We start from the raw sequence: 21,887 nt of genomic DNA, 5'->3' as shown, positions 1-21,887 counted from the left end.
ATAGCAGTAGTCATATCATGGTTTAAACAGGTCTCTCTATGCATTGAAAGAATGCTGGAGAGGGGCAGGGCCATGTGGGCCAGCTCCACCCCATTTCACCCATAACAGAAATGTTTGTCTAGCACCTGCACAATTGGTCACCACAAGAAAGATCTCTCCACATTCATTGAAGAATGTGTGTAAAGCACTTCTATTTTAGAAAGGATGCTTGGGCCAGAATCCCTCCTTGAGTACATCTCTATGTACGTACATCACTGCAGATGGGGAGCCCTTCCCATACCATCCAGGTGCAAGAACAGCTGGAAAATGTTTTAACTGCAGTAAAGGCAGAGCTGATGAGTCCTCATCCAAGTACATTTTTTAACATATAGAAGTTTCATGTGAACCCCATGGACTCACATTACAGGTATTAACACAAACCACAGCTTATATAAACCACATTCCTTTGTAACCATGGACTGCAAACCCCAACTATGGCTACAGTCAATGTTTCAGAAAGGAAATATGATTTGTATCAATTATGGTTTGCACAAGTGTACATGTAATGTGACCACTACAAGAGAAGGGATAATTCCATAAAAAGAAGATGGAGAAAACACATGTTTATATTGTTGGCTCCCCATCTGCAAACCACAGTTTTCTGGGAGCAAATATTATATCCCAGCCAAACTGAGGGAGATATGGATGAGATATTATTGATTTGTTTTGACTCCATAAGCATTTCAGTGTCAGAAACTGTTATCAGACATTAGGGTCTACTAACACACAAAATGCTGAAGCAATGAGGAGTGGGGGGATCTGTAAAATACTTACCTCATATTCTTTTCTGCAAATTTTCAAAATACCATTTTTTGAAGATGCCTGAAATTATATTCATTTCATTAGCAACATATATTGTAGACTACTTAAAAATAGAATCATTTAATAAGAAACTATAAGAAACTGTATTATGCTAATTTAGAAAATTCACTAACATTTTCATTCTTTTACAGCAATTCATGTAAATAACTTGGTTGTTCTCAATACTGGAACACAATTATAGGTTAAAAAAATTATTAAAAGATTTTCATATTTAATTTAGGCAAGAAAATGGAGTTGCATTACATTAACAGTTTACCCTCATTCAATTTACATTGTTGTTAATAACTGCATTAACAAACAAACAAACAATTTATTGAGTAGCCCAAGGGCCGTTTCAAAATACTAGTAACATAATAAAAAACAGTATCACAAAGCTATATATAAAATGTAAATATAGTGCACTAGGTGCAATAAACCTCCATACAATATAAGTACATATGCATAACCTAAGCGTGCACCAAGACCAGAACATGCACTACTTGTATACAGCTTATATATATCCGAAAGATATACAGTATGTGCTAAAAAATATACTAGTAAACAGATAAAATAGAATAGGTTACAATTAACTGCATTAACAACAGTTTATCATTACAATAAAATTACATTGGAAGCATGTTATACAGTCTAAATTAAATAAGACTACAGAAGTAGATGACAAAATAACTTAGAAATTTTGAGCTCTTAACTGTATGCTGATGCAGTATAGATAGTAAATTATGTGTGATCCTATGACTGGCCAAATATTATGGAGGCAACAGGCCAAAGGTAAGTACAAAGGTAACCAATAAAGACAGGAATGAGCATTACAACAGAAACTGGGGGCACTGAGGAGGTGCCTAGCAAACTCACAATAAAACACTAGAAGGAACACTGGAGCAGAATATTCAAGTCTTTGAGTTTATACACAAATGCACAGAGAACTAGAAACAAACAAGATTGATTGATACAGAGATTTGATAGGGTTAATTGAAAATTAGTGGGTCAGCTTCCATGATTAAGATGATTATGTGGCAATAAGTATAGATAAAACACAAAGAAATGCTGCAATAGGGGTGTTCAAAGCAAAGAAATAATAAGTGACACCAAAGGATAGACAGAAGCAGATAGATATTGTATCTCTGTATCATCTGTTCTCTTACTTCTTTATCTACAGACTGATTTGTTTGGTTTTCCAATCACCCATACATTTCTTCTACTCTCTCTTATTCATATAGCCATAGGTTGCAAGCCCAATTCCTCTTTCCTAAATATGTAGTTTACTGTAATAAACTCTCTGTTCCATATGACCATCACGTTATCAACATTTGATGGCACAGCACAGAAATGACAGGAAAATGCCTAATTTTGCCTTTTAAAAATATACTTAACAAAACAAGTCATGTATGAAATGCACCTTGTTTGGGAGCTAATTCGCATTCTGGGTGGCCTCTCAGAAGAACTAATTGGTTTGTAACTAGTTTTAAAGGAGAAGCAACTTTTCTTAAAGATAAAAACAGCAGTATACACTCCAACCCTCACCAGCGACCTATCAGTATACTAGAGAGACCAAGAATCATTGTAAAACTCCTTCTACTTCTGCGTAAGCCAGAACAAACAGTGTGTTAACCAATATGTTCTATTCTAAGGGGTGTTAAGGGTTAAATCCAGCAAACTGAGAAATGCTTAGATGTGTGTGTGTGTGACCATGAGCATCCAGCACCAGAAGGACAAGGCTAATTAGCCACAGCTGATGCTCATAGGCACAAGGTAACTCTGCTTGCCTGCATGCAGCAAAACCTGGATGATGAAATATGTGTCTGCATGGACAGGAAGACACTTTACAGTGTGGGACAGGAAGTGATTGAGTTTGGGAGACCACATGGTCTGGAGTGTATATAAACTCAAGGGCTTCCAGTAATTGCTTATGGGTTTGAGTAGGAGTTCGTATTTGTTTGATCTGTATAGTAGCATTGGTGATTTGTGGTTAGCACTCTGTAAAGAAAGATAGCACTTTCGGGAGCCTGGCTTCTCTGGTCGTTTATTCAGCTGGAGCCGGAGCAGCAGTGATTGCTGGAGAGTTCCTGAGATTCCTGCAATTCCTTCACTTCTGGAAGACATTCAGTGCCTGTCATCTTCACTGAGGACTGTGAACCACGTTTCTGCAAATTTGTCAACTACTCTGCTTTATTCCAGAATTGGTTTATAAGACCAGCAGTTTTTCTGCCAATAGTTATTGGGCTCAGCAGTTTATTGACAAGGGGTACTTGTGAGACACTGATAGAGGCATGCCAAGCAACATTGTTAGTACAAATCATATACATGTACATACTTCCCTTCTTGCAGAATTACTGAGAAACAATGACGGAAACATGTCCTCCTTAAAAGGTATGGATATAAAGCTAATGATAAGGACCAAACTAAGACTCCACATGATAGAGAATTTCACAATGAAGAAGTCAAATCTAGTAACCCCACCTGATATGAATACCCCCCGGATATGAATGACATGCCCTGTCTGTGTATGATCCCTGCCTGCTTGTTGATGCTATTGTTATTATCTGAGGTTGGATATTTTATTGTTTTTAGCTGCTTTTAATTGAATTTTATGTAAACACTTGTGCTTTTATTAGTCTGTAACTCTGCTTCGATCCACCGGGAGAGGCGGGGAAACATAAATAAATTATTATATTATTATTAACAGCTGATTACCCCTCATTTAATCAAATATCCTGAACATACTGATACCTTTTATTTACAATATCTGTTGGACAATCAGGAGCCAAATATTGTACTTAAGATAGCAAAATTCTGTTATATTATGTGCAAAATGCATCCCCAACTGGCTGGTGTCAACTGATGATAGCTGGTGGAGTTGGACTTATTTATTATTATTTGATTTATTATATTTTATATTGGTTAATGACTGAATAAACAACTGACCGTTTTTTTTACTATATAGTTCATTAAAAGCTATGGACGGCTCTTAAAGACATGGGAATGCCAATACACCTGACAGTCTTGATGAGAAATCAGTACTTAGGACAAGAGGCTACTGTTAGAACAGAATTCACAGAATAGCTCCCAATCAGCAAGGGAGTTAGGCAAGGCTGCTTTCTATTACCCTAATTGTTCAATTTGTACACAGAAAATACCATAAGAAAAGTAGGTTTAAACTCAAAAGGAGGAGGAGTAAAGATAGGAAGAAGGAACATTAACTATCTTAGATATGCAGATTACACCATGTTACCAGGGAAAAACACCACAGACTTGGAACAATTACTAAGGAAAGTCAAAGAAGAAAGTGCAAAGGCAGGCTTACTGTTCAACATAAAAAAATAAAAATAATGACTATGGAAGAAACCCATAAATTCAATCTAGACAATGAGAAAGCAAAATAGTTGAATCACCATACCTAGAATCAAACATTGATCAGAATGGTGACTACAGTCAAGAATTAAGACTAGGAATGGAAAGGGCAGCTATGGAAGAACTAGACAAGATTATAAAGAGTAAAGATATACATCTGAGCACTAAAGTTAGTGTAAAGTTAGACTCATCCAAGCTACTGTATTCCCCATATCATGTATAGATGTGAGAGCTGGACAGTGAAAAAAGCAGATAAGAAGAAAATCAACTCATTTGAGATGTGGTGCAGGGGGAAGAGTGCTGAGGATACCACAGACAGCCAAAAAAACCCAAACAAATGGATCCTTGAACAGATTAATCCTGACATCTCCTTGGAAGCCAAGATGATCAAACTGAGGCTGTTGTACTTTGGCCACATCATGAGAGGAACAACTTATTTAAAAAGACAATAATGCTAGGAAAGGTAGAGGGTAGCAGAAAGAGAGGAAGACTGCACACCAGAGAGAAAGACTCAATCAGGAGGACACAGGACTGAATCTGTAGGACCTAAGTGGAGGATAAGAGATCTTAGAAATATCTCCTCACAGGGTCGCCATTAGTTGGGGTAAACTAGGGGGCAGTTTACAATATCAACATAAGCTATATCAATCAGCAAACATCTATTTTACTCGTATCAGTGCATTTAAAAAACTTACTTGTTTACATGCCTGTCGACATTCAAAAAGAATAGCTAACTCACAGCAACCTAACCCGACCCAGCCATCAGATTTCTTCAAAACACCTTGAAAGAAAAGTTACAAAATAGACACAGTATAACTATTATTCAGTAGCCAAGAGATAACATAGAAGCAAGCATCCCTGTACCAGGGAATTTCATTCATATATCAAAGATACTTTCAAATGTTTTACCCCAAGCTTCACATTTTAAAGACTTTTTTTTAAAAAAGTCAACTTTACGGAGTGAGAGATCTCCAAGTCTCCAAGTCAACAGCCCTGCACAGGTCTTGCAAACTTAAGACCATAACTTCCTTGAATCTAGCCACCTGCAATGGAATCTTCCTAGTTTCCTAATTCCTTCCAATCATTGGTTTTTCTAATGAGTGATGTCTCCTCATGCTATGTACAAATAGTCTCAGTTTAGTCATCTTAGCTTCTAGAAGGAATTCAGACTTGATTTGCAGTTGGAACCATTTACTTGCCTTTTTGGCTGTCTATGATATTAACATAACTCTCCTTTAACAACACATTTCAAATGAGTTGATTTTCTCCCAACCCAGCTTTCTTCGTTGTCCAGCTTTCCCAGCTGTACATAGAAATACACACAAATTGGAAATACAATGGCATGGACAATCCTGACTTTGGTATCCAATTATATATCTTTACACTTGAAAATCTTGTCTGGTTCCTTTACAGTTTCCCTGCCAAGTCCTAGGGGCATCTACACTGCAGAATTAGTGCAGTTTGATATCACTTTAACTGCAATTGCCCCATCCTACAGGATCCTGGGATCTGTAACTTTGTGAGGCACCAGCACTCTGACAAAGGATAAAGACTTTGTAAAACTACAAATCCCAAAATGCCATAAGATAGACTTTTGCATTTGTGTCAAACTTCATTATTTCTACAGTGTAGATACACCCCCAATCGTCTTCTGGTTTTTTTTTAATACAACCTCCATTCTGATTAATAATTGAGCTATACCTCATAGCTCAATTCTATACTCAAAGGTATAGAAAATCTTTAACTATATTCAAAGTCTGCCTGATGTGGGAGACACTATCAGTAGCAGTGCTACCAGCAACATAGCCTCTTGCCTCACAGGGGCATGCAATTCACCATCATGGAAATATAGTGCCTAATACTGCTAATGCTGAAATAAAACCCATGAAATTCAGTGGGACATATTTTATAGTTTACAAGATTAGGATCAAATTCCAGATTTAAAGTAAACATATTTACTTTGAAACAAGCCCCTTTGATTTCACTGGAATAACTAAATATCAACTCTGAAAAGTCTAAGATTGTTGTTCTTGGAAGAAGATCAAAATCCCATACAGAATCAACAAGGGTTTTAAAAATGACATCAAAACATGCTATGTGACAACTTACGGCATTTGTTACATTGCAATGCAAAGAGACCTTGAACTAACAACATCCTGCTCTGATACGCACCCCGAATTTAATCTTTTCCACAATGCCCCATCTGTTTAGAACTATTCAACTCTTTTTGCATGTCAGTGCAGACATGTAAAATAGCTAAACCTATTCCCAGCAAAAATGTCTGAATGGCTAGATTACTGTATTAGCAAAAGAACAAATTGCTTACCTGTAACTGTGGTTCTTCGAGTGGGCATCTCTGCTCACACACAAATGGGTTTCCACACCTGTGCAGAAACCCCTTTGGAAAATTCCAGAACTGAGAAGCCATGGTGTGAAACCCACCCACCCCCTCCCCTGCACCATACATTCCACCAGGCTACTCTCCTCCCTGGATGTACAAATGTACTGGGACCTGAAAGAGAGGGGAGGTAGGGTGGTCTGAGTGAGAGAACAGATGACCACTTGAAGAACCTGTTGTTTTTCATCATTGTTTCTGTGTCTCACACATATAAGTAAATGAAAAACTTACCACTGATCAGGTCACATCATAAAGACCATAATACAGTGGGTCCTTGTTATCTGCTGGATTTGGTTCCAGGATCCCTTGTTAACTACCAAAATCTGTCGATTCCCATTACCCATTAAATAAAAAGGCTTAAATCAAGGTTTGCTTTTTGGAATTTATATCTTTTTGGATATTTTCAAGCTGTGGATGGTTGAATCCATGGATAAAGAATCTGTGAATTTGGAGGGCCGGCTCCAAATTGTGATCAAAGGATACGTCTTCTATAATCCTAGAGTCCAAATGGTAGTGTCTGATGAACCTCAAGGGCTGGGACCCAGCTCTGCAAACCTCAGGTAGGAAAGCAACACAAAGGCCTGTTACAGACTGCCAAAATAAAGCTGCTTCAGGTCTCTTTGGAGGTATGCTATTTAAATGATGCATGGGTCCTAAGAGTCTGGAGGTCGCGCCAAAGCCACACTCTATTCCTAAGCACTGGAGTGCAGCTTTGGTGCAGCTTCCGGATTCTTAGGATGCATGCATCATTTAAACAGCATACCTCCAAAGAGACCCGAAGCAGCTTTATTTTGGCAGTCTGTAACAGGCCTAAGAAAAGCTAGATGTTGAAACTGATCTGGTGGAATGAGCTCTGATGACAGCTGAAAGGGGTTTCTTGGCAAGATTGTAAGGTGTATTGCTTGGACAATTATTATTAAATATTTATTTGTATCACATTATTTTCCCAAAACTGGGATGGGACCCAGAGCACCTCAAAATATTAAAAGAACAGTACAATTAAAAACAACTGATACTTTAAAACAGAATTAAATTATTATGATATTAAAACAGATTACTCATTAAAAGAATGAAATATAGTTTAAAAGGACAAAAATGTTTTAAAAACTTTAAAACAATACAATGCCCCAACTCATTCTTTAAAACTTTCTTTTTTAAAAACCTGACTGCATAAGGTTTTAACCTGCCTGCAGAATGACAACAAGGAGAGGGCCATTCTGGTCTCCCTGGAAAGTGAGCTCCAGAGTCTAGGGGCAGCCATGGAAAAGGCCCTCTATCATGTCCCTACCGCCTGTGCTTGTGATGGTGGTGAGACTGGGAGAAGGGCATCTCCTGAGGATCTCAGAGCCCGCACCAGTTCACACAGAGAGATACAATTTGTCTGATAGTCTGGTCCTGGGCCATATAGGGCTTTACAGGTCATAACCAGCTCTTTGAATTGTGCCCAGAAACAAACTGGCAGCCAGTGGATCTGTTTCAACAGGGATGTTGGGTAGTCTTGGTAACCTGCCCCTGTTAACACTCTGGCTACAGCTCTTTGGAACAGCTGCAGTCTCCGAACACTCTTCAAAGGGAGCCCCAAGTATAGCACATTACAGTAGTCCAAACGGGATGTAACTAACGCATGTATGACTGAGGCCAGATTCGGTGTCTGAAAGAATGGGTGCAGTTGGTGCACAAGTTTTAAATGTGCAAAAGCACTCCTAATTACTGCAGAGATCTGGGCCTCCAGGTTCAAAGCTGAGTCTAGACGTCCCACCAAACAGCAAACCTGTGTCTTCACAACCCACTTGGAAATCTCTACCTGGACCACCACAGCTGACAATAGTATAATACCTAGGTTCTCAAACAGTGGGGGCATGCCAGGAGATGTAACAGTTTCTCTTTTTGTTTTGTTTTGTTTTTTTAAAGTTTCTCAAGGGGCAGTGCCAACCTCAGGCTTTGATTAGCTCACCCTCCAAAGAGAGGAGGTGCTTGGAACACTTTTCAGCATCCCCTTCAGTGTCAGACTACATGGGAGGGAGAGAGGAAGAGAAGGAAGTGAATGTCAGAGTGTGGTGGCGAGACTGGGGCTTGTGTATACATGGTTGGAGCAAAGGGCACTGCCCCCCATTCCTCCTGACTCGAGCTGGGGGAGAGGAGCAGCAACAGCACTGTGTGTAATAAAATCAACAGAGAAGTCTCAGAACTTGAAAAGGGTTGAGGGAAAAGCCTCCCTCATAGGCAATGCAGGGATGTGCCCAGGTAGTGGGAGGAAAAGGGTATAAAATAGAGATGGCTTAAAACTCAGTTTCCCCAACAAAATTGACAGACAGGTCTCAGAGCTTGGGGGGAGGGGGGGTCAAAGGGAATGCCTCTCTCAGAGGCAATGCAGAGCTTTGCCGGGGCACTGTGAGAAACGGGGGTTTTAAGTCATCTCTAATGCTATGGTATCTTGGGTTTTGTAGTTTGTTGTGGTACCAGAGCTCTCTGACAATGATGGCAAATATTTTACAAAATTACAAATCCCAGAATTCCATAGCACTGAGCCATGGCAGTTAAAAAGGTGTCAAACTGCATTATTTCTAGAGTGCATATTAGACTCATGTACAGTCGGCCCTCAGTATCTTTGTGGGATACATCCCGGACCCTTCCCCATGATTACCAAAATCCACGGATATTCAAGTCCCGTTGTCCCTAATGCAGAGCGGCCACATGGCATGCCACTATTAGGGACAACTGGACTACTCCATCTTCCTTCCTTCATCTATTCCTTCCTCCCTTCCTCCCTCTCTCCCCCTGCCCTCTCCCTCCAAGGCTTCTGCCCCAGACTTGGCTTTGGGGGTGGTTCAGAGGCGGAAGCTGGAGTCCCATTGGACAGAAAGAGCCAGTATTGGGGCTGCGTCTTGGAGCCCCCCCCCCCCAGCCCAACACCCAGGAAAGAATTACTAGGCTCCGAAACCCAAGCCCCGGTACTGGCACTGGCTCTTTCCAGCCTCCGCCTCCAAACTGCCCCCAAAGCCAAGCCCAGGGCAGAAACCTTGGAAGAGAAGGGAGAGAGGGAGGGAGGGCTTCTGTCCAGTTATCCCTAATGGCGGATAACATAACCTTGCTGGCTGCGGGTGCTGAAATATGCAGATGGCAAGTCTGCAGATACCAAGGTCCCACTGTATATTATTTATGCATATTTTAAACAAGCCACACTAGCACTTAGTCCTATGTAACTTGAAGTATAGAAATATCTCTTACCTGGCAATGAAGAATTTATACAGCCCCAAACTTCTCCCTGAAAAAGTAATTATATAACTACTAAGATACCATGTGACAAGACAAACATTTTTTAAAAGATTATAACAAAATAAATATGTGCATGTGGAAGTTTAGCATAGCATGGCCAGTGTCCAATCGACCATATTTGGGCAAGGTATTGGAATATGTGGTGGTTTCCCAGCTCCAGGGGTTTCTGGATGAAATAGATTATCTAGATCCGTTTCAATCTGGTTTCAGACCTGGCTATGAAAAAGTGACAGCTTTGGTCACCTTGGTGGATGACCTAAGCAGAGAACTGGATGGGAAGAGTGAGGGCCCTGTTAGTTCTGCTGGACCTCTCAGTGGCTTTTGATATCATCGACCATGGTATCCTTCTGGGTCGCTTCTGAGGGATGGGACTTGGAGATGCTGTTTTACACCATTCCTTCCTGGAAGGGTGAACCCAGAATATGGTACTGAGGGAATCCTACTTGATCCTCTGGCCATGGGCCTGTGGAGTCTCTTGGGGTTCTGTGTTGTCCACTATGGTATTTAATATATAAAGTGGGCCCTCCCTTTACGCGAGGGACCCGCGTAAGGGAAAATCCGCCTATGCTCAAGCCCCATAGGAAATATTGGGGTGCGTGTGTGTGGCAGTGGAGCATGTGCATGCCACAGGCACATGCGCCATTGTTTTACTCACCATGTGGCTTCTGTGTAAGCTGGAAGCTGCGTAAAATGCATCTGCGCCTGGCGCAGGGGCGCATTGTACATGAAACTGCTGGGAGAGGTTGTCAGGAGTTTTGGGGTGTGGTGCCATCAATATGTGGATGACAGCTAACTCTATTACTTCTTTCCACTTCAATACAAGGAGGCTGTCCCTGTCCTAAACCAGTGTCTGTCTTGATGAGGGCAAACAAACTGAAACTTAATCCAGAGAAGACAGAAGTGCTTCTGGTCAGTAAGAAGGCAGATCAGGAAATAGGGATTCAGCCTGTGTTAAATAAGGTTACACTCCCCCTGAAGATGCAGTCCACAGTTTGGGGGTACTCTTGGACTCAGCTTTGAACCTGGAGACCCAGGTTTCTGCAGTGACCAGGACTGCCTTTGGATATCTAAAGCTTGTGTAACTGTGCCTGTTCCTTAAGATGCCAGATATGGGAATGGTGGTAAATGCCTTAGTTACATCCTGTTTGGACTACTGTGATGAGCTGTACTTGGGGCTGTCTTTGAAAAGTGTTCGGAAACTGCAGCTGGTCCAAAGCTGGTCCAAAGAGCTGCAGCCAGATTGTTCACAGGAACAAGTTACAGAGACCATACAATGCTCCTGTTGAAACAACTCCACTGGCTGCCAGTTTGTTTCCGGGCACAATTCAAAGTGCTGGTTATGACCTATAAACCCTTATGTGGGCTCAGGTCCAGGCTATCTGACAAACTGGAGCTCTCTGTATGAACTAGAGATGTAAAATTTCCTGTAATTTTAAAGCCATTGGGGGAGGGGGGTCCAGAAACACAATGGAAATTTTCAGAAAAAATTGAAAAAATGCAACATGAGCACTTTTTACAGACTGAAAGTCACCCCTGTTATTTTAGGATAAGATATGACTATGTACAATTTTATTTGGAATAAAATTATCACAATTGGTATATTAAAATAATGTGTATGCAAATAATTATTACAAATAGAATTTACTTTTATTTATTTATATTCATAACAAATTGAGTAAAAGTCCTGAACTGTATGGAACCTCTTTCATTTTGCTAGTTTATGTGGAGCAAGAAAAAATATATTAAAAACAGAAGAAACCATCAACATTAGTAACACAGAAAAATACTTATATTTCTTCTCCACAGTATTAAATAGACATAAAGCATGTATTCCCATAAAACTGAGGGAAGGGAAAGTGTGTGGGAGGGAGGAGAGACTAAGATTCAATGAACAGGCATGAAATTTAATCAAACTCATTTTCCAAGCTCTGGGCTGTATCTGCACTGCAGAAATATTCAAATCTGACACTTTGAGGGCATGGCTCAATGATAGGGAATTCTGGGAATTATAGTTTGTTGTGGCATGAGAACTCTGACAGAGAATTCCAAATGTCTCATAAAACTACAATTCCCAAAATTCCATAGTACTGAGTAGCAGTTAAAGTGGTGTTAAACTGGATTGCTTAGTTCTGCAGTGAGGATGCAGCCCTGGTGATCAGTATCAGTTTCAGTCTCTGTTTCGTCTTCATTATATTTGTCATCATCACAGTTATCATGAACATCAAAAAATCAAAGGTTTACCTAGACTGAAACAAGCTTCTTTACCATTTCACATGTCAGTTTATTTCTTGATTTAGCTGAGTGTTTCCAAACACAGACCAGATTCTTTCAGTGCCCCTTGAAGGAAGAAACGTATCTTGTTCTTCCATTGGAGACTTCAGTTTGTAACCTAGGACTTTGCTTGTCCTCCTCATTCGGTGCAGAGAAATTAGAATAATCTGATAGTGTACATAGCTTTTAGAAATGATTTAGAGAATATATGAATACCTTGTCTTTAAGATTTTATTCATCATGCTAAAATAAAACATTCTTCCTTTTTTAATTTTTTTGGGGAAAAAACAAAAAAGGCTTCAGGAAAAAACTTGGATTTTTCCTGATTTTTCTGGGTTTTTTCCTGGGCCATCACATTTCTAGTATGAATCAGCCTGCACTGTGAGATCCTTAGGAGAGGCCCTTCTTGTCATTCCACCACCATCACAAGCACGGTTTGTGGACACAAAAGAGAGGGCCTTTTCCATAGCTGCCCCTAGACTTTGGAATTCACTTCCTGCGGAGACCAGAACACCCCCTCTTTGTCCTTCCATCAGCAGGCTAAAACTTTTTTATTCCGACAGGCTTTTAAAACAGAATGGTTTTAAAGAATGAGCTTGTGTGTTGTTATTGTTTTAAAGTGTACTGTTTTAAACACTTTTATCTTTTTTAACAGTATTTTAGTCTTTTAACAAGTAATCTGTTTTAATATTGTAATAATTTAATTCTATTTTGCCTCTATTTTGTGTATTTTAATTAGGCTGTTCTTTTAAATTGTAAGCAATTCTGAGCCCCAGGTTTGTGGGGAAGGCAGGATATAAATGAATATAACAACAACAACTTTTCAGATAGTTTAAGGTTTCTCTCATAGAAAACTACCCAGACAGTAAGATCATCAGGAAATACTTTTGTCTCTATCCTGCTAACAATGAAAAGGATATCAGGCAGCTAATCGTGAGAGGGCAATCACAGTGGCGACTTTGGTTGTCTAAAACTCTTTCTCAAAGAAGACATATTTAATTCTCCCTTTGATGACCTTCAACTCACAGCTTTGTATGGTACTATTAATTTTGTTATGACTGTTTATTTTATATTCATTTGGGTCCAAAACACACTGCAGATATAATCCAGTTTGAGATGACTTTAACTGCCCTGGCTCAGTCCCAGGGAACTTTGGGAACTGTGGTTTTGTGAGACATTTAGCCTTTTCTGTCACAATAAGCTACAATTCCCAAGATTCCCTAGCACTGAGCCAGGGCAGTTAAAGCAGTCTCAAACTGGATTATTTCTGCAGTGCGTTTTGGACCATTAATGCTATTTATGTTTTTATGAATAGATAGGATGATGGATGTTGTAGTGGTCTGCTCAATGGACTATGATTTGCAGACAAGGGTTCGACTCCTGTATCAACCATGTAAACCCACTTGGTGACCTTGGGGAAGTCACATTCTCTCAGCCTCAGAGGATGGCAAACCCCCTATGAAGAAACATGCCAAGAAAACTCTGTGGCAGGTTCACCTTGGGATCACTATAAGCTGGGAATGAATTAAGCTGGGAATGACAACAAGGTTTTTTAATTAATTAAATTAATTAAATTAATTAAAGGCCTTCCCTCCATGTCATTTGACATCATTTGGCCTCAGAAGAAGTGAAAGGCGAGCCCAGCTTCATCAGGCCTACCCTAAAGTAAGAAGAAGAGCCCTCCCTCCATGTCATCTGCCATGGTCCAGACCTTAGAGGAAGAGAAGAACTGCTGGACTTATTCTCCTCCACTGCCATTTCCTTCTTGGTTTTTAGATTGTAAGCCTGAGGCAGGGAAATGTCTAATTAACTATTTGTAAGCCGTTCTGAGAGCCTTTGTGGCTGAAGAATGGGGTATTAAATACAGTAAATAATAATAATAATAATAATAATTAGCAAATCAGTGAAGTAAGACTTGTCAAAGTTAATCCAGTTCTTGTAACAGCTACTAAATGATAAATTTAGAAAATTAAGTCATTCAAGAAATGTATACTTGTAGTTAATCACCTTCCTTGTCATCTAGTAGAAGAGTCAACCAGAAAAGTTTCCACTCTCCTTTCTAGCCTTAAAGAGTTAGTGGGGCTCTGCAGTTCTTTTCTCTTTAATCCTCTATGCCACAACTGTCTGCTGTGCCTGGATGTCCCAGCTTCTTGTTTATGACTCTCCTTCATGCCCTCCATGTCTTGAATAATATTGAAAAAGGGAACAGAACAAGTATCTGGGCACTTGGCAGAGTTTGTGGGACCACAAAATATAAAATAGCCATGAGGTCTTAAAAAGATAAGAGGTGTTGAAAAGTCTAGAAAACAAGATGGAAAGAAGCAAAATGAAACCATATACTGAGAAGTGGGGAACAACCTATAATAATAAACCCAAAACCTATTCTGGGACTGTCATTTAAAGCATTATAGCAGTTCTGTCTCTCAACTGTATGTTTCTGGTCTAAATTGAAATGCTTGAAGAATGCAGTTGGTTATCACATACAAAGAATAAACAATTGTTTTAGAAAATTACAGAGTTACAAAGACTCTGCAAATCTATTTTATCACAAGTCACAGTCCACTGTAATTACTATATACTATGTATGTCTATAGTATAAAATATTCCACCGATACATACGTTTTATAAGGAAACAAGGAAAACAAACAAATTTTACTTTTGAAATTTGTTGCTCAAATCTTTTGTTGTTGTTGCTTTAGACCAGTGGTTCCCGAACATTTGTCTTCCAGATGTTTTTGATTTCAGTTCTCAGAATTCCTGACTCTTGGCCAAGTTGGCTGGTGCTTGTGGGAGTTGGAAATCCAGAACACCTGGAGGTCCGAAGTTTGGGAATCAAACTTTAGTCTCATGTTTTACCAAACACAGATACACTTACCATTGATTCTGGACAATATTCAGGTGCACGCTGTAGAAGGTGTTTCAAATGAGAATCACTCTTGGAGGCCAAAATCTGTCAAAATATTTTTAAAGAAATATTAAAACATCTTAAAAATCCAAGTAAGCAACCTAGATTATTCTACACCTTTATTCCTCGGAACTAAAAAAAACCATGTGCACAGAAATCTTGACAAACTTACACTATCATGTACTACAGAACACAACTCAAAGCATATTAAATAGCATTGTATCAGTCATTGAGGCTGAGTGGGCTAAGGTTAAGAGAGGTAACTACAGGTGGAAATTACATCAGTAGGCAAAGCTAGAGGGTTGCAAAAAGCAAAACCAATGGCAGGTGGCACTAGCAGTGACAATATTTGAAGTTACATGATCCAAGCAATGCCACAAAACCCCCTTTTGAGCTGCAACCCTCTACACAGAAAAAGCAAACTAAAGCAATTTGCAGACGGTTACTGCAAATCAGACTGAAAAACAGGAAAAAACTGAGGTTCCTGAGCAATGCTGCACACATGCTCCATTATCGCTGTCATGATGTCAGGAGCCCAGGTTAAAAAAATTAACAAAAAGAGAGGTAGGATAGAAATTAAAATGCGAAGTGGAAAAATAATTTAGAACAGGAATTGACTGGCTACTCTAAAAAAAAAAAAATCTCACACACATTACAAGATTGCCAAAATGTGCCTAGGCCTTCAGTTTTAAAAAAAGAAATGTAAATTGTGACACTACTCCATGAGATTTCTCTTCCACACACACGTGAGACCCCACAGAGAGAGAGAGAGAGTAAGTAGTGTGCCTTCTGGCAATTACAGTCAGCCCTCCACATTCATGGCTTTGACATTCGTGGTTTTGATTATTTGCGAGTTCAAGGCCACATGCACACGCACTCCACCTCCATCCCAGGCTTTTCCTCTGGAGAGAGAAAAAGCCCAGGAGGGAGAAGCCAGGAAGGGTGCATGGCCAACCCCACCCCTTTCCCGGTCAGATCACTGCCTTCCCTAGGCACCGATTCACCTGGGAAAGAGACTTGGAGAGGATGCATTATTCCAGCCCCTTTCCCAGGTAGACGGCTGTCTAGGGAAGACAGGTACCCATCTGCCCAGGACAGGGGCAGGGAACCAATTAAAGGGACTGGAGGATGCGGGGGGGGGGGGGAGAGGAATGTGCACACTCCCATTAGCTGGCTTCCTGGGGATGGGTTATTTGAGGTTTTTGCACATTCATGGGGGGTCTTGCACCCCTAAGCCCCAGAATGTGAAGGGCCAACAGTACTTCACTTCAAACTTTCTTGAAGGCTCAACTGAACACCAGAGGAAGAATTAAAACAAAAATAACAACACAAGTACCTTTTATTGGTACCTATTTCTGCATATTTTGGCTCCCTTGCTTATTTTAGGTCCTTTCTTTTTTAAAGAGAAAGTGACCCAGAAGTTGACTTTCAGATCATTTCCACATAGGAAAAAAAGATCATTCCTAGGCTTAAAATGGCTCAAAGAGAAAAACTGCAGCATTTAAGTTTGGTGGTGCAAGCCCCCAAGATCTCCTGGGGGGAGCAATATAGCTATCTAATACCCAAATGTTACCACCCCTGCTGTAAGGCAGCAGGCAGAGCATCCAGGAGAACTGTTCTGCTCCAGGCTTGGAGAATAATGAGACTAGGAAAGAGCACAGACACATTGTGGGAGCAGATGAGCAGATATATTATATTTTAAGTAGTTGCAGGCCACTGAGGAAGACTATGGTTGAAACGCGTCTGGCCTTTAGTGTTTAAATATCATTTTATGATTTTATTTTTCACATTTACATAACTCTTAGTGGGGTAATGCTACCCTTTTAGAAACCTTTACTGGCTTTCTTGTTCCAGGATTTGATTTAGCTGTCCTTGAGGTTGGATATTTTATATATTTATTCTTTATTATGTATTCTTTGCTATTGCTCAATTTTTAGTGGGGTATTTATACCCTTTTAGAAATTTCACTGGCTTCTCTACTTGAGGGTTTATTTAATCCCTTATTTCTTCAAAGTAGTGTCTTTTGGTAATTGGAAGTGGGTTATATTTCAATCGGTTATATTTTACACACATAAATTTTCCTTGTTAGAACCCTTCAGTTTGTTTTTTTAGAGATTCCACATCCCCAGCTGTTCTTGAAACTGATGACAAACCCAAGAAACTTTTAGGTAACGGGAGATGCTGCTGTTCAAGATCAATGTCTGTGCATTCAGTCAATCGTCCTTTGGCTTTTCAAAAGTACCTCTTTTGTAGAATCATAGAGCTGCACTGTTGGAAGGGACTCTACAAGTAATCTTTTTGTGCTACACCCTGCCGCTCCCAGAAAACTGTTGCTCACATATTGTTGGCATATGTTTAAAATCCTCTGTTGAAGGAGATTCCATTATTGCCCACTGTCAAACTGCTTACTATCAGAAAATGTTTTGCATTCCCTCTGTTACTTGTTAGTCTGTTATTAGTTGATATTAAAAAGAGCTGATCATGTTGCTGTCTCACCCAAAAGTAGCAGTGCTTGTGTTGGTTTTCTTTGGATTTTGTCCTCTAAATTATCAAGACTAGACAATTTGCCCATTTGCATTTGTGAAATCTAAAACTGATATAGGAACGAGGATGTGAGAGACAAATCATTAATATTTTCCAAAAATGTAGGTATCAAGGATGATTTCTTGATGGGGAATCTCTGAACTAGACAACTATCTCTGCTTGCACTACTCTCCCCCAGACCTAAAGTGGTTTAAAAGGAAAAATCATTCTTTTCTAACAAAAATCCTGGGAACTAAACTTGCAACATACTCATCAAACTTCAGTTCTCAAGATTTTAGGGAAAAGTCATGACAATTAAAGTAGAGTAGTCTCTATAAGCTTCTAGAGACATCTACAGTAATTTTTATCGTCTGTACATGACAGGTATTTAAAAAGGTGCAATTTCCTATTTCATCTATTTAAAGCCACAAAGGCCTGTTACAGACTGCCAAAATAAAGCTGCTTGGGGTCTCTTTGGAGGTATGCTGTTTAAATGCATGCATCCTAAGAATCCGGAAGCTGCACCAAAGCTGCACTCCAGTGCTTAGGAATGGAATGTGACTTTGGTGCGACCTCCGCATTCTTAGGACCCATGCATCATTTAAACAGCATACCTCCACAGAGACCCGAAGCAGCTTTATTTTGGCAGTCTGTAACAGGCCAAAGTGTCTGCTCATCAGCCTAGCTATACAGTAAATGTCTTCTATTATAATGAGATGCAGGATGTCATTCAGAGATCAAGGAAAGGAGCCCTGGTGGCGCAGTGGTTAAATGCCTGTACTGCAGCCATTCACTCGAAACCACAAGGTTGCGAGTTCAAGACCAGCAAAAGGGCCCAAGCTTGAATCAGGCTTGCATCCTTCCGAGGAGGGAGCTAAAATGAGTACCCAGACTGTTGGGGGCAAATTAGCTTACTTGCTAATTAGCTTACTTGCTGTTCACTGCTATGATCTTTGGAATAGCGGTATATAAATAAAACATATTATTATTATTAATAATTAAAATATGGATTTTTGTTCACAAATAATGTAGCCTTAAGAGCCAAAATCATTCAAGGGAAGGCATTTTATTCACACTGAAATTGCTTTAAAGTTTGTATTTATTTATTTAATAAGTTTAGTGCTCATGTCATAAATATAATTTCAATATGTTTCTCTCGCATGGCTATACACATCATGCGCATGCAAGTTCAAATTTTAAATCTGGTGTTGTTCAGAACCACTCACCTGTTCACAAACATCTCGACACATTAAGTTACCCTTTGCAAGGTAACAACATGAGGCACCTGTAAGGAAACAAATATTAGTTGGCATTAATCAAATACTTGTGATCTTTAAGCGGCTTGATGAAGGTTCATGATTTCCATGTTTATGCCATTTCTGCTTGAAACAATTAACATCCAAACTTCTAAGCATTGTTTTGGAAACTCTAAAATCAGCTACTCTGAGCAATTAAGCCAGTCAAAATGTCAGAATAAGTCATTGTAGAAGCTGAAGTAGGACCCAAGGAGTGAATACTAGGAAGAAGAAGGAAAAACTGTGCAAGGCAAAACCACCCCCCAGCAGCATAATCAAAAAAGCATCTCAATTCGGAGCCAGAAATATCTTCATTCTCCCACAGTGATCGTGAAAACAGAACAATACAGACAAAAAATCAAGGAACGCCTGAATCCTGCAATATCCAAAAAACGATAAAATCACCAGGGAAATTAACACCTTGATCAATAACTCCTCAATTCAGCCAGTGGTTAAATGCCTGTACTGCAGCCATTCACTCGAAACCAAAAGGTTGCGAGTTCAAGACCAGCAAAAGGGCCCAAGCTCAACTCAGGCTTGCATCCTTCCGAGGAGGGAGCTAAAATGAGTACCCAGACTGTTGGGGGCAAATTAGCTTACTTGCTAATTAGCTTACTTGCTGTTCACCGCTATGATCTTTGGAATAGCGGTATATAAATAAAACAAAACAAATCATACAAATCTGAGGCTCTCCCACCGAGACGGTATGGGCTTCCCAAGATACACAAGGGCCCCAAACAGACAGGCCAAAATAAAGCTGCTTCGGGTCACTTTGGAGGTATGGTGTTTTAATGATGCATGTGTCCTAAGACTCTGGAAGCTGCACCAAAGCTGCACACCAGTCCTTAGGACCGGAGCATGACTTTGGTGCAGCTTCTGGACTCTTAGGACGCATGTATCATTGAAACAGCATACCTCCAAAGTGACCTGAAGCAGCTTTATTTTGGCCTGTCTGTATCAGGCCAAGGATTCTACTCCACTCCAACCCACAGTATGCGCCACTGGATCCCCCAGATATGACCTGAACAAGTTTCTGGCCACACAACTACAAACCCATATAGTGCAAACCTCCCACGACATCAAGGACTCAGCAAACTGGAGCCATGCGTCCAAAGGAGGGCGACTAAAATGGTGAAGGGTCTGGAAACCATGCCCTATGAGGAACGACTGAGGGAGCTGGGGATGTTTAGCCTGGAGAAGAGAAGGTTAAGAGGTGATATGATAGCCCTGTTTAAATATGTGAAGGGATGTCATATTGAGGAGGGAGCAAGCTTGTTTTCTGCTGCTGCAGAGACTAGGATCCGAAGCAATGGACGCAAGCTGCAGGAGGAACTTCCTGACAGTCAGGGCTGTCCGACAGTGGGACAAACTCCCTCGGAGTGTAGTGGAGTCTCATTCCTTGGAGGTCTTTATAGGGAGGCTGGATGGCCATCTGATGTGTATGCTTTGATTTGGATTTCCTGCATGGCAGAATGGGGTTGGACTGGATGGCCCTTGCGGTCTCTTCCAACTCTATGGCTCTGTGAGAATGCGCAGAGAAGCCATCCAAAGCCAGAAACACCTGGGCAACTTCAACAGGAAAAAAAGGCATGCTGAAAGTAAGCAAAGATGTTTATCACACTACACTCTTAAAGTGGTACTATTATTCCACTTTGACTGCTCTAGCTGCCTCCTGTTGCATTCTGGGATTGGCAGTTTTAAGGAGGGGCATTCAGAATTCTCAGGCAGGCCCACAACAAACTCCAACTCCCAGAATTCCATAGCAGAAAGTGAGGCAACGAGTTAATGCCCCCAAAAAGGCGCGCGCGCTCTGGCCTCTCCTCAGGCGCGCCGCCGACGCCTCGGGAGCGCGCCCCGCTGCGACCAAGAGCCCCCCCGCCCCTCCCTCCGAACCTTTTACTTCCAAAGGGAGGGATAATGGGCGACGCTCACCAGCGACGCCCGGGAGCAGAAGCAGCGGCAGGAGAAGCAGGAGCGCCAAAAGGGCCTCACGAAGGGTCCCCCGCTGCGGAGGGAGAGCGAGCGTCGCCATGGTTCGCTCCCCGCTATTCAGCAGCCAGCTCTTGCGCCTCCCTATTGGCCGTCAGACCTCGCTGGTCCCGCCTACCCTTGAAAGGATGTGGGGATATGGGCGGGGCCAGCCCCCTCTACGTCACGCCCCTCCTCCCCCTATGAGGAGAATAAAGAGATGTGGGCGGGGCCAGCCCCCTCTTCGTCACGCCCCTCATCCCCCTCTGAGGAGAATAAAGAGATGTGGGCGGGGCCGTCCCCTTTGCGTCACGCCTCCTCCTCCTTCCTCTGAGGAGAATAAAGAGATGTGGGCGGGGCCAGCCCCCTCTTCGTCACGCCCCTCATCCTCCTCTGAGGAGAATAAAGAGATGTGGGCGGGGCCGTCCCCTTTGCGTCACGCCTCCTCCTCCTTCCTCTGAGGAGAATAAAGAGATGTGGGCGGGGCCAGCCCCCTCTTCGTCACGCCCCTCATCCTCCTCTGAGGAGAATAAAGAGATGTGGGCGGGGCCGTCCCCTTTGCGTCACGCCTCCTCCTCCTTCCTCTGAGGAGAAATAAAGAGATGTGGGCGGGGCCAGTCCCCTCTACGTCACGCCTCCTCCTCCTTCCTCTGAGAATAAATGTGGGCGGGGCCAGACCCCTCTGCCCCGCCTCCTCCCTCTGAGAATAGAGATGTGGGCGGAGCCTGCCTCCTCTGCCCCGCCTCCTCCCTCTGAGGAGAATAGAGATGTGGGCGGGGCCGGACCACTCTGCCCCGCCTCCTCCCTCTGAGAATAGAGATGTGGGCGGAGCCTCCTCCCTCTGAGGAGAATAAAGGGAACCTGGACAAAGGAAGGGGCTTCTCCTCCTCCCCCTTCAGTGCTTAGCGTGAGGCAGCCCCAGTGTCATCTGGAGAGGGTTACCACAGGGTTTGAGAGGAAGTGTGAGGAACAGATTTAACCCCTTGAAGCCCAGTCGGTGGGGAACCAGAAGAACCATGTCCTTAGGACCTGGCTCCAGAAC

General features: G+C 41.5%; 1 protein-coding gene across 4 annotated transcripts in view; it reads right to left on the bottom strand.

The window, feature by feature from the left end:
- LOC149309426 (reversion-inducing cysteine-rich protein with Kazal motifs-like) overlaps positions 1-20,912 on the bottom strand; it is a 66,922-nt gene extending 46,010 nt beyond the window's left edge. Inside the window, exons 1-6 of one of the 4 annotated variants that reach the window (XM_089532431.1) lie at positions 20,810-20,912; positions 18,809-18,867; positions 15,030-15,104; positions 9,836-9,872; positions 4,905-4,990; positions 814-861 (exon numbers count right to left, since the gene is read on the bottom strand). In XM_089532431.1, the coding sequence (XP_089388557.1) occupies positions 814-861; positions 4,905-4,990; positions 9,836-9,872; positions 15,030-15,104; positions 18,809-18,867; positions 20,810-20,909 (405 nt within the window). In that variant the 5' untranslated portion in view covers positions 20,910-20,912. Of the gene's footprint in view, positions 1-813; positions 862-4,904; positions 4,991-6,535; positions 6,628-9,835; positions 9,873-15,029; positions 15,105-18,808; positions 18,868-20,809 lie in introns of those variants that run through there. The other 3 variants (XM_089532432.1, XM_089532435.1, XM_089532434.1) reach the window with 3 other exon arrangements.
- Positions 20,913-21,887: the final 975 nt, after the last annotated feature.

Source organism: Sceloporus occidentalis, unplaced genomic scaffold, assembly GCF_023333645.1.
Source record: "Sceloporus occidentalis isolate IW3139 unplaced genomic scaffold, rSceOcc1.0.p SCAF_7, whole genome shotgun sequence".
In the NCBI taxonomy this organism is placed as follows: domain Eukaryota; kingdom Metazoa; phylum Chordata; class Lepidosauria; order Squamata; family Phrynosomatidae; genus Sceloporus; species Sceloporus occidentalis.
The sequence above is the reverse complement of the archived record's forward strand: the minus strand, read 5'-3'. Positions and strand labels throughout refer to the sequence as shown.